Genomic DNA, 17,432 nt, shown 5'->3' with positions numbered 1-17,432 from the left:
CTGTATCTTACTAAATTTGATACATGAATTATTAAAATTATGCTTACCTTTGGCAATGTATAAAGACTGCATAGCTCATTTAATTAGCAGGGAACAGAGGCCATTATAGCTACAGGTTCCTTCACCTAGACCAGCAACAAGTATAACTAAGCCTTTCTGACAATCCATACTCTTTTGATTTGGGGGAACTACATGTCTGCTGTCCCCCTCAAACCTACTCTTATTTTCAGCTATCAGCTTTTTCTGAGAAGGGAAAAGATATAAATGTATTGGGTTGGCCAAAAAGTTCCTTGGCTTTTAAAGTAAAAATAAACGACAAATTTTTCATTTTCACCAAGAACTATACTGAACAACGTATTCACCCTTTTGTTCCACTACCTTCTGCCATTTCCCAGGCAACTTCATAATTCCATCTTCCCAAAACTTTTTTTTTAATTAATTAATTTTTTATTTATCTTTGGCTGCATTGGGTCTCCACTGCTGCACACAGGCTCTCTCTAGCTGTGGTGAGCGGGGGGCCACTCCTTGTTGCGGTGCACGGGCTCTAGGCTTGCGGGCTTCAGCAGCTGTGGCACGCGGCTCAGTAGCTGTGGCTCACGGGCTCCAGAGCGCAGGCTCAGTAGCTGCGGCGCACGGGCCCAAGCCACTCCGCAGCACGTGGGATCTCCCCAGACCAGGGCCCGAACCCATGTCCCCCGCACAGGCAGGCGGATTCCCAACCACTGCACCACCAGGGAAGCCCTTCCCAAAACGTTTTATCTTTTTGAGCAAAGAACTGTTCCAGGTGTCTTTTACAGTTTTCCAGGGAAATCAAATTTTTTCCATTAAAAGAATTTTGTAAACACCAAAATAAATGGAAATCCGAAGGTGCAATGTCTGGTGAATAAGGCAGATGAATCAGAACTTCCCAGCCAAGCTGTAACAGTTTTTGCCTGGTCATGAAAGAAACACGTGGTCTTGTGTTAACCTGATGGAAGATTATGAGTTTTCTGTTGACCAATGCTGGACACTTTTCGTTGAGTGCTGCTTTCAGTTGGTTTAACTGGGAGCAGTAGTTGCTGGAATTAATTGTGTGGTTTTGCAGAAAGAGCTCATAATAGAGGACTCCCTTCCAATCCCACCATATACACAACATCACCTTCTCTGGATGAAGACCGGCCTTTGGTGTGGTTCGTGGTGGTTCATTTCCCTTGCCCCACGATCTCTTCCATTCCACATTATTGTACAGTATCCACTTTTCATCGCCCGTCACAGTTTGTTTTAAAAACGGTACATTTTCGTTACGTTTCAGCGGAGAATCGTATGTGGAAATATGGTCAATAACTTTTTTTTTGCTTAACTTATGTGGAACCCAAACATCAAAGCTATTAACATAACCAAGCTGCTGCAAATGATTTTCAATGGTTGATGTGGATATTTTGAGTATGTTGGCTATCTCCAGCATGGTATAATGTTGATTGTTCTCAATTAATGTCTCGATTTGATCGATATCAACTTCAACTGGTCTACCCAACCATGGAGCATCGTCCAGCGAGAAATCTCCAGCACGAAACTTCACAAACCACTTCTGACACATTTGATCAGTCACAGCACCTTCTCCATACACTGCACAGATCTTTTTTTGTGTTTCAGTTGCATTTCTACTTTTCTTGAAATAATAAAGCATAATATGCCAAAAATGTTGCTTTTTTCCCATCTTCAATATTAAAATGGCTATACAAACATTCACCAATTTTGATAAGTTTTTTTTTTAAACGCACGCTGATATGACAGCTGTCACAATACAATCTAACAAAACTGTTTCAAATGAGGTTAAAGACAACTAAGCACTACTCGAGCCATCTTACGGAAAGAAATGAACGAACCTTTTGGCAAACCCAACAGAAACAGTGATTTCAAAGTTAGGCTTATATTCGAATGGCAGAGACTCAGTAGTTGTATGACCTTTCCAAAACTTCAGTTATAAAATGAGCATAGTAATATGTATTTCATTAAGTAGGACATGCAGAACGTTTAGATTCTAGATTTGGCACATAATACTACTGAGTTAGGTGCTATTTCCTTTCCCAAAGAAAAACAAATTTCAAAGGGAAACTAAGGTAGAAGGACAACTCAGCTTTTACAAAGATCCTATCCAGAAAATTTATCTATGTCATCAAAATATTAAAGGAAAGCTATTTTCTCCTCAGCCAAAGAATGACTTTTCTTAGGAAGTTAGGTTTTAAAGATCAACATTCTAATTTAACAATAAAGTCTAAATTGTAACCACATATTTCTATTGTATTGAATTCAATTCAGTCAAAAAATGTAGTAGAAGCATTGTTGGGGCTTAGCTAATGCAGGGTTTACCCAACTACATTAACCATTTGTTCGCTAACTGAAACTAGAGTGGGAGGAGGGACACGTACATAAAACCAAAGAAACCAACTCTACTCTGCTTTGATTCTGCCTATTCTAAGTCTTTTTCAAAATAATTATTTTCTATATTTTTAATAGTAATACAAGTATATCATAACAAATTTTAAAATACAATAAAAAGCAACCCACTTTCCCTTCACAGTCTGCCTTAACAAAGATTTTTTTCTGCATAGTCAAGCAAATAAAAAATAAATATATAGGCATACCCCACAGAATATACCCTTTTAATATCTCACAGTGAAATGCTTCAGTTCGTCTTTCTTGACACATCTTCCAGCCAATGGTTTCATACTGTAAAATTTTTATCTTTCAATCTCAAAAATCTAATTCAACATTTTAAGGAAAAGACAAGTGAGAAATCTGGAGATACATCCACATACAACTTGTAGGACTTCGGGAAAGCTGCTTAAGTATCAACAAAAGGTATGGACATGTTACTACATAGAAAGCAACTGTTAACAACCATAGTAATTATCTGGTAATCAGGAAGAAATGTTTAAGTATTTTATACCTTAATTTTTAAAAAAATTCATAAACAGCCAGCTATGTTTTAGAAATTGGTTAGGGGTTGGGTTGATGTATAAGCCATTTAAAATAATGGTAAATAGGTTCCCAAGTAGGGTTTTCATACAGAAGGTCTGATTTTCAGGAACAAAATAGTGATTTTTAAGCAGGAGGTATATATCTATCTATCTGCCCACTATACATGTATATATGTCATTTAACACAAGTGGTAGTTTACTATAATACACACTATTCTGCACCTTGCTTCTTTACTTAATGTATCTTGGAAATTTTCTATACATATTGAGTACATACGAAACTAACTCAAACCTTTTAAAGCTGCATGGTTTCCCTTTACCCATTTTAGTATCCTATTTCTTCAAATCTAAAATGCCATTAGGGCTCCCCTGGTGGCGCAGTGGTTAAGAATCCACCTACCAGTGCAGGGGATATGGGTTCGAGCCCTGGTCTGGGAAGATCCCACATGCCGCTAAGCAACTGGACCCGTGTGCCACAACTACTGAACCTGTGCTCTAGAGCCCACGAGCCACAACTACTGAGCCCACGCACCACAACTACTGAAGCCCACGTGCCTAGAGCCCATGCTCCGCAACAGGAGAAGCCACCGCGGTGAGAAGCCCGCGCACCGCAACAAAGAATAGCACCCACTCGCCACAACTAGAGAAAGCCTGCGCGCAGCAGTGAAGACCCAATGCAGCCAAAAATAATTTAAAAAATTTAAATGCCATTAACCGTAAAAGTTTTATGTGCCACTAAGAAAGAAATTTAAAAAGCTGCCAATTATAACTATAATGCCATTAATAAGGTGTATCTGATTTTATCTTTATTAAAATATGAAAAACTGAGAATCAAGGAAATATGGTAGACTATTTCTAATCTATCACAGTGATATAATGAATAACTTCAATCATACATTATTTTGTGCATTTCATGAATAAGTTAGATAGATAGAAACAGAATTACTGGATCTAAGGATACATGTATTTTAATCTTTAAGTAATTCAAATTGTTTTCCACAGTGGTTTTATCAGTTTATAGTCTCACTGGCTATAATGTAAGAACCTTTTCTCCAAAATCTGACCAGGCTACTCTTTTTTTTAAGCCTTATCCAAGCCAGCAAGTGAAAAATGATATCTCATAGTTTAATATGCATTATCTCTAATATGAAAAGGACTGAGAATATTTTCAAACACCTAAAGGTCATTTGCATTACTTTTCTGTGAACAGTGCTCATATCGTTTCTCCCTTTCTATTTAGGTTATAAGTCTTTTACAAACTGATGATAAATACATAAGGAAATCTGTCCTTTGTCTGTAATGAAATATTACAGATACTTCCCCCAGTTTGTTTTTTTCTTGTTGTTCTGGTTTTTTACCTTATTTATGATGAAATACAGTCAAATTTATCCGTTTTTTTAATGTCTTCTGGGTTTGGAGTTAAAGTTAGAAAAGTTTTCCTCATTCTAAGATTTTTTTTTTTTTTTGCGGTATGCGGGCCTCTCACTGTTGTGGCCTCTCCCGTTGCAGAGCACAGGCTCTGGATACGCAGGCTCAGTGGCCATGGTTCACGGGCCTAGCCGCTCTGCGGCACGTGGAATCTTCCCGCACCGGGGCACGAACCCGTGTCCCCTGCATCGGCAGGCGGACTCTCAACCACTGGGCCACCAGGGAAGCCCTAAGATTATTTTTAAAATAATAATTATCCCATTGTTCATCTTAATGATTTCATGATTTCATCTTTTACATTTAAATATTTTATTCATCTGGAATATATTTTGGGGTAAGGTATGACAGTGGGGATCCAACTTCTTTTTTCTGGGTTGCTATACAGTTGTCACAACACCATTGCTCAGTGACTGAGGCTCTTTTAGGTGTTCTAACTAAGAGCTCAGAATTACTGAAACAAACACCAAAAGTAGGGGCTCAGGACCCTACAACATATACAGCATTAAAAGCACAGATCTGGGAGTCAGATATCTAGCTTATCATATTAAACTACTACTGTTACAAATTCTGGGAAATAGAGAGTAGCAAGATAGAGGCTTCTCTATTTATGATTTTTATTATATTTAGGTTTTTGATGAAGACCTAAAGACGGATTATCTCAAATTCAGTTAAAATATCTAAATATACACTATACATCAGAGGTGTTAATAACAAGTAGCATTTATATAGTGTTTTACAGTTTGTATAAAGTGACTTCACTTACGTTAATTTACTTTATCCTCATAATCACTCTGTGAGAACAGAGGCAGAGATTTTAATCCCCATTTATTGCTGAGAAAAATAATTCAGTTATGGCAACTTGTCCCTTAAACTAAGTGGCAAAGCCAAACTCTAACCGAAATCTTACGTTTCCAAATGCTGCTCACACTGCCTCATACCCTACACCAAGTACTTTTAAACAAAAATAAAAGAGAATCCCTACTCTCAAGGAACTTGAAGCAATTTGTCAATTAAATATTCAATTGATCACATACTAAAAAATATAAAACATGGCCCCTGGCCTTAAAAAACCTTCAAAGGTATACAGTAAGTTTAAAAAGCAAGACTTGGGGGACTGGAAAATAAGTCTGAAGAGCAAGAATGATGTCTTATCTACTTTGCCCATGGCTTATGCTATTTACAACTGGTATAACTAGAATACATTATTAGCTCAGTAAATGTTGGTTGTCTGTTACTGACTGAACCCTCTAGACAGCGTGAAATATGAAATAATACCACACCTCATTCATTTTTCTCAGGTACTGAACTTTTCTTTGTGACCAAAAAATCAGCCAAATCATCAAAGGGCTTAGACAATATAACAAAGGAAGTTCAGGCACCACTTCTGGGCTACACCTACTTACCTATTTCATGGCAAAATAAAGATTCTGAGCTACATTCCATTCCATTTCAAAGCTGCCAGAAGGTTACAAAACAATTTCAAGAACCAAATCCAGCTCAACAGCCACAAAATACAACTATCATTTGCTGTTGCTTTATTCCAAATTAAACACATCCTCTGCCTCTATAATAAAAAACTGTCCATAACATTTCTCATCAACAGGCCTTTTTTTTTTTTTTTTTTTTTTTGCGGTATGCGGGCCTCTCACTCTTGTGGCCTCTCCTGTTGCGGAGCACAGGCTCCGGACGCACAGGCTCAGCGGCCATGGCTCACGGGCCCAGCCGCTCTGCGGCATGTGGGATCTTCCCGGACCGGGGCACGAACCTGTGTCCCCTGCATCGGCAGGCGGACTCTCAACCACTGCGCCACCAGGGAAGCCCAGGCCTTTCTTTATGTTGCTTCCTTCAGACATCTTGTCAACATATCTTTTCTACAGGTCTTTTATTTTTTTTAACACTAATAATCACTTACCTGACACACACACAAGTTCCTATTTTTTCTTAACTTTTGAAATATTTTAATAAATACTAGGGGAGAACAAAAGGTGAATAATAAGGGAAATTCAAGTACAAAATTAAACCCACTTTACAAAGTTTAAATTTCTATCGTACCACAGATAATTTTGCTTCAGAGTTATTATGCCCTATTCTCCAGCCTATCCAGTGACAAGTTATATACACTGTAGCCCCAGGGACTGGCACCCTTTGTGAAAATCTTGCATGGGTTGAAATAATTTTTAAACGTTAACAAAAAAATCCTAAAAAGAGCAGGTTTAAATTTAGTGGATGGTTGCATGTCAAAAATGTTAGAGCCTTAAAATCAAATAAAAGGAACTAAAGGTTGACAATAAACGAGTAAATGCAAAGAACTTACAAAGCCATGAGCCTAGAAATTATTTGCAGTGACTGGTCTATACAATAGTAAGGAGGCATGATTTTCAGTGGAGCAACAGGGCTTTCTTCAGTGGTTATTTATAGAAAAGGTTTGGTACAATGAAAAAAATCGTCATGAATTACCTCAATATACCATAAATGTGGCTGTATTCTAGGTCAAATCATGTGGGTATTACAGAAAGAGCTATGTAAGAGAAACCAGCACAATGCCTGCACAACGTTGAATGTGACACTAAAAAATAAAAGAGCCATTTACAAGACAATTAAAGTCACCCCTTAATATTGGCAATAGAATAAGGTTCCATTCTTTTTGAAGGGTAAAGACTGTACTAGCCATTCAAGGCAGATGGGCTTTTTTTGCACAACAATGTGAATTTAGTAAACACTACTGAACTGTACACTTAAAAATGGTTAAGATGGCAGTTTTATGTTATGTGGGTTTTGCCACAATTAAAAAGAAAAAAAAAGATGGGCTTCAAATTTCCCTGTTATTTTAAATAAATAATGGATTTATGAGTTATTGAGTGCTTATTACATTCCTATCACCATAGAGATGAAGGTGAAATATGGATAAAACCTAATTTCTCTTTTCAAGGAGCTCAAAGTTTAAAGAGAACCAAATTCAAAAGTGTTCTTAAAATGAAGCAATAATAATAATTTTCCATCACCCAAAAATAGGTGAGTATCCATTTACCTCACCTTTCTTAAACTCACCGTCTGTATGTCCCTCACTCTCTTTCCCTCTGCAGGTTCTAGTTGTACTTTAAAGTCTCTGATGCTTACAATGAAAAATTCTAGGATTCAAACAGATTTGCTAGCCCCTATGAAATGCCCCCCAGTTCTACTCCCTTGTGTCCCTGAACAAAGAGAGTAACAATCAGCAATGCTCCTGGGAATCTCTGAATAGGAAGAGAGGTTTCAAATAGTAGGGAAAGATCAAATCCAATCTTCAGACCTTATTCTGAACTATCGCCTCCATTCAATTCAACCCAACACTTAACTATGCAAACCACTGGGACTAATCCTATCAAGAAGTCATTTCTACTTTAGTCCTGATTACCTTTCTCTCTTCTGGACTCTTACAAAATCTATGGTCTATGCCATACTAATTGCTCTCAACTGTATTCTTTATATCGTGTGCAATAAGTTCTTACGCCACTGGAAAACAAGTTTAATGGTGATCAAATCTTTCTATCTGCCCAAAAGAATAGATGAATGCTTAGTAATAAATATTAATTTGAAATATATTTTTGAGCATCTCCTTTGTGTTACCACTGAATAGAATTTGTGGATGTAAAATATAAAAAGCAAAGGTTTTAAAGACTGAAACATCCTGCTTCATGTCCTGTCCTCTTGTGCCCCTTAATATACACATTTGAACTGATCAGACTTCCCATTCAAATTGTGGAAATTCATTTCCCAAATTCAAAGAATTAGTCAACAGTAGCGCCCCTCTCCCCAAAGATCCCTTTATACAACAAGACCCTCCATGACCAGAAGTAGAAGTGCAATGATTTCCATCATTTCTGAGGTAGTGTTCACATCTGCAAAGAACAAACAGTAGCCCTTGAATATGAGGGAGCTAAAAAGTGAATGGAGTTGGTTGGTTGGTTTCCAACTAGCAAGAACTCAGAAGCAGAAATGTTAGTATTTTGTTATCCAAATGGTTAGTATAGTTAAAAGAAAAAATAAATGCAATGGAAACTTTAAGCCATACCTTTCCCAGAGACTGATCTGAACTTGAGAAATGGCCTCTCAGAGAACCCTAAGAAGCCTCTGCTTCCATCTTATGTTTCATATAGGGTAATTTTTCTCTCTACTACTACATGGATTCTGATTACAGAAAAAGAACCAGGGCAATCACCAGCTTCAGGGAGAATTTGGGAGGGCAAAAATTAAACTCTGCTGTTGAATGGTTTTCTTTATAATACTGAAGCCACAATACAACATCACTAAATAATACAAAGAAAGCACACTCCAATACTATGTACTTCATTTACTTCATCCACCCATCACCTCCACCCACCCATCACCTCCACCAAAAGAAACTTAAAACAGGTTGAGCCACACACAGTATGTCTGATCTGAAAGTATTTGTGACACAGCAGCTTACTCTTGCAAATTATTAGCTTAATAGTGATTTAAAATATAGTCACAGGAAAAATAGACTATTCTGGGGAGTAAAAGGCAAGTGGGAAAACCCAAACACTTTTTAAAGAAAGACAACAAATATACTCAGGCATAAGATCTGCCATCAGAAACATTTTCTTTTTCTTTCTTTTTTTTTTTTGGTATATTTAAAAAACTTACCCTGAAGAGATTTTCCCAATCCCTGGCCCAGCTTCCACCCATGTTTCTGGAGTAAGCGATGTCCAATATTATCCTGACAGACAGAACAGAGAGACAAACCAAAAATATTCCAATAATATATTCTTCCCTTCCTAGTGATATTTAAACAGGTGATGAACAAGAGATAATTCTACATATATGCATGCAAAAAGGTGCTAATAATAGGGTAAATGTGCCCAATAAAGGGGGCATTAATGTAAAAAGAAATACTGGCTAGTATTTTATATGGGAAGAACATACAGGGTAAGGGTCCTTTCTGATGGTGTGCTGGGCAACTTTTGTACATAACACTTTTAAAAGGAGAAAAAACGGAAGGGGAAAAGGGGAAGAATACATTTATGAAGTTTAAAACTAACATTAAAAAGCAAAAAATCAAGGTACTTATACAATCATATCCACCACCTAGACAGCACCACTTTATAAGTTTTTTAAAGAAAATCTACATTGTGTTTAGTTATTCTGCTTATGTGTCAGGCTTTCATGATACAAAGTAAGTTGTAAGTGTAAGACTGCCCCACCACTAGAAATGAAAACACAATCAGAGCAAAATCCAGGCTAGACTTGATTGGTTTTTTAATATATATATAAATATAAATATTTAACTAGCATGCAGCCAATATTAAACTGAAAAAAGTGAGGTTAGTAAAATAAGAAATTAAATTGATTAAACAGAAAAATAAAATGAGCTCAAGCACAGACTGAGTGATGCATTTCAACATGTAATCTAACAAAAATACTAAAATGTTAGAATGAAACAGGCCTAGCAGTAAGTTAACAGTAAAGAACCATTAGTGCATGTAGGGGAAAAAAACCAATATACATAATGTCTCATCTTCCTAGGAGCACAGTGGAAAAGATCTTTCAATGTAAACCACATGAAAAGACACCAGAAACAACAATTAAATGTCAGCTTTTGTGTAAGGGTTCAAGATCTTAGAAAACTCTGCAGACCTTTGTCCAATTCTTTGCTTTTTACAAATACTGCGAAGTACAGAGACAAAGCTAAAATAACCATTAACACTGTATGAGATAAAATGATGTTACTCATCCAAAAGAAAACATTTAAAAATTTTAAACACAAAGTGTTCTGTATGCATTAAAATGTAATTTATAACATTAATTGGGTATCACCATTTGAAAATAATCTCATATTTCCTGAAATCAAATTATGAAGTCAACTAAACCAATTAGTCTCTGAATTAGAATCAAATCTCATATTAAATTGCTTTTATCTTCCAGCTCCATATTCAACGGTAAAATGCTCTTCGGAGTTACAAAGGAAAGAAAAAAATTATTTCACTATTATATTCTCTGACAGTAAGTTACAAAAGGAAAATTAAGCCTCCCCAATGCTCTGTTTAAAAATTAAAAAAAAGGTCAACTTCCTTCTATGAGTTTATGACAGGATGCCAACTGGAAAACTGGGCTGAATTTCATTGATCAGAGGAACAAAGATCGGGATACTTTTTTTTTTTTTTTTTTTTTTTTTTTTCTGTACGCGGGCCTCTCACTGATGTGGCCTCTCCCATTGCAGAGCACAGGCTCCGGACGCGCAGGCTCAGCGGCCATGGCTCACGGGCCCAGCCGCTCCGCGGCATGTGGGATCTTCCCGGACCGGGGCACGAACCCATGTCCCCTGCATCGGCAGGCGGACTCTCAACCACTGCGCCACCAGGGAAGCCCCTAGATCGGGATACTTTAAAAAAAACAAAAATGTGGCAAATGATAATGAGAAGTCTGTTTCTAAAACAAAACATGCAATTGTTTTAAACCTATATATACAAAATCATTACTGTGCACAAAAGGTCACTAGAGATTATTTTTTGCTAGCAACTTAAGAGAATGAGAAAATGCTACAGCTATGTGTAATCCCAGTATAGAATGCCTAACTATTTATAAATAACTTTATTGTTAAAAAAATTTTTGTAAGTCTTAATACAAGTAATGTTAGCAGAAAAGGAAGATAAAGAGGCCTTTATAATACTACTGTGGAAATAAACTTACCTGTACATAAAATCATTGTTTTACATCATCGTAACTCCTACAACTGAATTAACTATGGGAAGGACAAGGATAGCAGAATGACTCTAAGATTATGTAGCTGATGGAAGTATTGTTTAATTTTTTAACAGACTAATTTTGTAACTATACTTGGCACAGATTTACGGTATTAAACCATGCTGACAAAAATTGTTGTCCCTTTTTTTAATTTAAGAAAACTCACTCTTTTGGCTAAGTGGAGATGAGACATTATGCTGTGTTATATTATGAATGCACTAAAATAAACAGACAGATGAAGCAGTATGCTATTTCCAAAAGCAGTGCAAGTGGAGTGAAAGCATTTCCATACGAACCTGGCTTTAAAAACTGGGCTGTCAAAAGAACAGTTAAATGTAACACAAAGTAAGAAACTGTCCAATCACTAACGGTCTTTTTTTTTTTTTGTCTTGTTTTCAATTCACTGCTTGCAATTAATGTATTTATTAAAGAAGAGTGAAAGCATAAGTAAATTCACGAGTCAAGACCAGCTGAGAGATTCAAGAGCAGCGTGTTGTGACTGACAACAGTGAAAGGAGAAGCAAATGTTAAAGGGAGAAGGAGGAAAAAGAAAATTTAGGGTTATACACATTAGCACCACTTTTACAAAACCACTCAAGATGGCTGTCACCTTCTCAAAAAAACTATTGATACAAAATGGCAGTGGTATTTCTCTTCTAAAACTTTAGGTGAAAACTGTTCTTTAATTAAATCTACTCCCCCAAGTATGCACAGGGAATGAACTGTCAGGGGTTATATTAAAATTATTAACATGCCACTCTGTGTCCTTGCAGTTATAACAAACGCAACAAAAATAATAGGCGTATCTCCCAGAAAGTCTTCCCCTCACCAACCTCCTAGATTAAGTGAATGACTGATACAGAAAATCTAAACCTTTCCTATCATTTCAGCCTATCTGCTTTTGGAGGAAAAAAGGCAGTTCTGTGACTCTGGAGAAACGACTAGTATTCATTATGGTCCTTTTTCTTACCAAAAAAAGAAAAAAGTTTTATAAACACTAGTCAAAACTCCAACAGGCTTAAGGATGATGGGTAACAAGAAAGGCACACCAAAATACCTTATAACAAAGTAGAACAAAGCAGACTTGTCTAATCTGAAGTGATCAAAATGTTCATTGAACTTTCACTGTGAAAGAGCAAGGGATTCAATGGCCAGCCCGTGAAAATCATTAATCTACTCTCTCTGGTTAGGTTGCCAATTATTCCCGTGAATGTTATAACAGTAAACTGCAGTAAATAATTTGTAGTCCTAACAGGTAATCTAGACCTAACATGGGCAATGAGTACTATTTAACTTCTGAAATAGTAACAATTTACTATTTTGGTCACTGTAATAGTCACTAAAAAACTTTCAGTTTTTTATTTTTAAATAAAATATATAATTTGCGATTTAGTTATAATCTCATAGAAGCAAAACTAAATAATAGATTTTATTTTTTCTTTTTTAACACAGCCTGGTTTGTGACTAACAAAGGGGCATGTACAGTGACAGGCTGTTTATAATTTAAATGCACATGGAAGAAATGCAGGGAAATACACTATTAATAAAGCAACTGAACTTTGCCCAAGGGAAGTAGGCAAAAAGCTGGTTTTCCACACGATTCACAGAGCTCCCACAACCTGTTTGTTTTTTTTGTTTCAGGCCGTGTGGCACGGCCTGTGGGACCTTAGTTCCCCGACCAGGGATTGAACCCGGGCCCTCGGCAGTGAAAGTGCAGAGTCCTCATCACTGGACCACCAGAGTATTCCTCCCACAACCTATCTGTTAGTCTCTGTGCTTGAGACTCCAAAAATGGTGGCAGTGCAGCATTTTCTTTGGCTAGGCATGAAGTTTTTCTTAATTTTGGTTAAACTATGAAGCTGACCTAAAAACTCAAACTTTTTTCACCTAGATTATGTAAATTGGCCTTTACATTTTTTATATTTCTAAACTTAAATGTAAATTAAAGTGCCATATTTTAACCCTTTTTCCTCTGTATTATATGTGAGAAAGAATATAATTTTTAAATGGGAACATCATTTATAGCAAGAAATGTATATTATAAACAACTACCAATATGCTGAAAACACAATACCAGCCAAAAAACAAAAACAAAAAACCAACTCATTATTGTTTCATCCATTCCTCGACATTTTTATTAATTAAATACCAAGTAGAAAACTTTCCCAGGAACTTTGCTCCATGAAGCTGTATACCACCAGAGTAACAATGATCATTTTGGCAACAGCACCACCAATCTGTATAATGGGAGCCTGCCAAAATACAGATTAAAATTTACTTCACCGTGTGGGGCTGATTCCACATTTTTAATAGGAAATAGAATATCATGTCTCAAGAGAAAACTATACTACAGTTATGTCAGTGACTAGATGAATACTAATTCCACACTGAATTTTCTTTTAGTTGACAGCCACATTCAATTTATACCATTTAGCTCATTTTCAACAGTGACAAAAATGGCAAGTCTCTTGAGTGGATTGTAAGCTTTGCTGATTGTGTATTAAAGACTCTAAGCAAAACCCAAGTGCTACTAGGTGAACCCATGCAAACAACAAGTTGTAAAAATTCCCAAAACAAAAAAATCTATAGCTCACTACAGATGACACAATGAAGACTAGAGAGAAAAGCCATATAGTAATGCTACACCATTCAGCTCCAAGAAGCACATTATTTATAGTGCAGTCCACATATGGTCACTGCTAAATGTCAAATCAGCAGTCTTACGGAGTTACAGTTTGGAACTAGTGGAGTCCACAGATCTAAACAGATATGCAACATGACAAAACCCACTTATACATATACTTCTAAATCCCTAGATATGCAAAGGAAACATCAGCAACTGGAATTTGAAAACTTAACATTAATTTTTAAAACCTGCTCGGTCAACCTGACAACTATACAGACAGAATTTTAATCAGTCAGGTAGAGCAAAAACCAAGTAATGGCTGATGGGTAGTTTTACTTCCAGCTGCAACAATGACAACATATTTTAAGTCTATGGTGCAGGCATTTTAACTTTTGGATAGCTTATAATCACTCTCCCATCTGACTTCTCATCTTCTTTCTATGATAAAGATCATAAAGGACCATATATCCTAAATCACATCAACCAATTCTTGGATCTATGGTGGAATCCTAGACTGGCCTATGGTTTTAGTTTAAGTTTTATTTGTTTTCTAAACATTTTATCTTTAAGTATATAGAGGTCATCATTATAGCTGGGACCTAAAAATCTCATAAAGCAATAACTTAAAATATAAGTTCTAAAAGTTTTTTGTAATGAGGGTAAAATATTAATACTTCCTACTTTCCTTTAATTCAGATAATCAAGTTGTCTGGCAATTCTTTAAAAATTTTCTTAGAACAGTGTTTTATTCTTGACCAGAAATTTCACTGAAAGATATCTGGTTGGCTGAAGTAAAGAAGGGAAAATAAAACTTTATAACAAAGATTATGAAATACTTTACAAATGCTGGATTTTGATGTGTTTTAAACATTTCCTGATTGAAACTGAAACACCTGTAATCATCTCAGGAACAAAGCTAATAAGCTTCAGAAGTTTACCAAAAGCATAATGCATTATCACATCTTTGTATCTCATTTCCCATCTTGCCGGTTCGCAACAAATTTACCCTATTACAAAACCAAAGGACCTTAATCCTATACTCACAATAACCCTTCACAAGGGCATATTCTTGGCACAAACCTGTGCAGAGACTTCCTCGGTTACCAGCTGCTGCAGATTACCTTTGTTAGAAAAAAAAATGACTAGACCTTTAGCTCCTGCAATGATCTGTAGACTCCCAAAGCTGCATATTTCCAGCCACTTTTGAGTTGCATGCTGTAGCAAAACAGTCAGCACCTCTCAATAGATATTGCTGCAGAGAAAGATTTTAATTCAGCAGAGACTCTTTCTGTGTGTTAGAAACAACGCCATTTCCCCCTAAAAACAAGATAGCTCAACAAGATAGCCAGCCAGCCAGACATATAACTAATATACACTTATTTGGTGAGCATTCCTAAGGTGATAGGGTACTTGGGGGTTACTACACTACCTATTTTGATGCCAATCATTTTAGGACTTTCTTTTAAAACTTTAAATTTATCCCCAAATGATTTGGTAACAGAAATAAAATCCCTCTCTTTTTGTCCCACTTCTATCTAACACCATGTCGGCTATGAAGCTCCTCTCCCCTACTACCTAAACTACCACATCACAAATAAAGCATATTTTAATGTGTTTCCGGAGTAAATTTTCATTGTAAGTATAATTTATTAATATACATCTCTGAACATGTAACTATTCATAAAAATATAAATATCTAGTCTGAGTACTATATACCATTTGCTATTTTTAGTGGAGAAGATAATAACCATTTAATAAATAAGGCATATATCAATTCCACTCCTACTTGTTGAGATTACTCAGTCCGACTGAATTCTGATAGTGTTCTCCCTATGACATGTGCTAGAAAAATTCCTGGACAGTGTGAGAGGAAAAAGAGCACTAGTCCCACATGCCAAAGGAATGACTTTTCCAAAAATCTTTAAAGGTAGCCCTAAAAGAAGGCTTAAAATGTTAAATATCATTTAATTTACTGCTTTTAAAAAAACTTTCTTGAGTATAATAATAATGACTACTAGGCTGCAAACTTAGTCTAGCTAAATTTCCTGCTACTGTTGAGTTAGAGTACCCACAGAATTATAGCTTGTATAATATTAACCAACCATGTACCTTGTAGAATATGGTACTTGGACCTTTCTTCTGACAGCTATCTGTTCTTAAACTTTGACCCAAAGAAACATTTAAATAAAATGGAAAAATTAAATTATTTTTCAAGTACAAGGTATTGACCTAGCTAGCTTACAGATTTTATTGTAAAACTCTACCTTGTGATAATTCCCAAGATGATATAGAACAAGGCAACAACTTCAGTGATTTTTAACTTAGCAAAGTGGGCTTGGCATTTTATCCTCAAATCAAAACAAGACTGGGCTTTCAGCACATCAGGTGTGAATTCTCCCTCTGCAGCATTATCACATGCGTCATCAATTACTGCCATGCCTAAGTCTAGCATCATGCCAGCACATTAAGACAGAGGTACTATATGCAGTGTTCACTGGACCAGAAGAACAGAAATAAGAAGGGGAGGTGGGGGAGAAAGAAACCCTAGAGAAGAAATTAAAAAAAGGCAGACCGTGCAATACAAACCAGATCATGGCTGCTTAGCTAATATGGGCCAACTGCTGTGGAAGAAAAATGTCGAACACCCCAAGTTGTGTAAATTTCTGTAAACATCTAAACACACACACAAACACACACAACACCAACCTAATTAGGAACATAAATATATGTTGATCCTTTACTATGGTACAGTTATGAAAATAAAAGCTAAAGTTAAAATATCTGCTCTCTAAATTGCCTTATTTTCCTGAGGGAGGAGGAGAAGCTAGTGTTTCTTAAAGGGAGAAGGGGGATGTCTTAACTGCTATAGAGATTCTCTCTTTGATGATTTTTCATTCAAGTTAACCAATAAATTCCTGAAACCCTTATTAAATACGTACACTTAAGCACAAATATTAAATACTGACAATACTGACAAGTTTAGACATTTTAACAATGGGCTGTGTAATCTGAAAATAAAGGGCTTTTCAAAATAAAAATAATGTTCAAAAGTTAAGAGTCAGGAAAATAAATCTCCTTGTTCTATTGCTTTGCATCAATATTTAAAATTAAGTTGTGTGAAAAGATACAATCAACTTTTGACAAACACCAGACATCTCAAGCCACAGAAACCAAAATTACCATGTTTCACAAGAGTCTGGTAAATAAAACATATTAGTCCTTAACTGTTCCTAATGGAACATTTCACACATGATTGTGTTGCCCAGGAAAGGTGAAGCTTTTTAAAGGATCAAAATACATTTTACTCCTTTATTCAATTTACAAAAACACTAAACTTCAACTTGCTATCTTTAACAGGATAGCAGTATGGGCCAAAAATGATATTTTTCCATCGAAATTCTAAATTGTCTCTAGATTTTTCACTGATTTCCCAACATATTAAATATTAGATTACAACCCAAATTCTATTTGATTACTGTAGGGCATGCAAGACCTCTAAACTGTACTATAAGTTATTAATAAGTTTAACTTCATTCACATCAAGTGTCACACGAACACTACCTATCTGTGACCCAAAATTAAGCACTGATCTTACCGATTCTATAGGCTTGTCAAGTGATGCTTGTTCAATTTCCAAATGTCCTTCTTCATACTGATCAAAGTGATTACCCTGAAAA

General features: G+C 36.1%; 1 protein-coding gene across 8 annotated transcripts in view; it reads right to left on the bottom strand.

Moving 5' to 3' along the window:
• GPATCH8 (G-patch domain containing 8) overlaps nucleotides 1–17,432 on the bottom strand; it is a 99,042-nt gene that overhangs the window by 57,248 nt on the left and 24,362 nt on the right. For 4 of the 8 annotated variants that reach the window (XM_033416948.2, XM_004285976.3, XM_033416946.2 and 1 more), the window contains 2 exons: nucleotides 17,351–17,425; nucleotides 9,033–9,105 (listed from right to left, as the gene is read on the bottom strand). In XM_033416948.2, coding sequence (XP_033272839.1) covers nucleotides 9,033–9,105; nucleotides 17,351–17,425 — 148 coding nt within the window. Of the gene's footprint in view, nucleotides 1–9,032; nucleotides 9,106–11,425; nucleotides 11,444–17,350; nucleotide 17,432 lie in introns of those variants that run through there. The other 4 variants (XM_033416951.2, XM_033416949.2, XM_033416950.2 and 1 more) reach the window with 4 other exon arrangements.

The sequence above is a fragment of the Orcinus orca genome, chromosome 19, assembly GCF_937001465.1.
Source record: "Orcinus orca chromosome 19, mOrcOrc1.1, whole genome shotgun sequence".
Lineage (NCBI taxonomy): Eukaryota > Metazoa > Chordata > Mammalia > Artiodactyla > Delphinidae > Orcinus > Orcinus orca.
The sequence above is the reverse complement of the archived record's forward strand: the minus strand, read 5'-3'. Positions and strand labels throughout refer to the sequence as shown.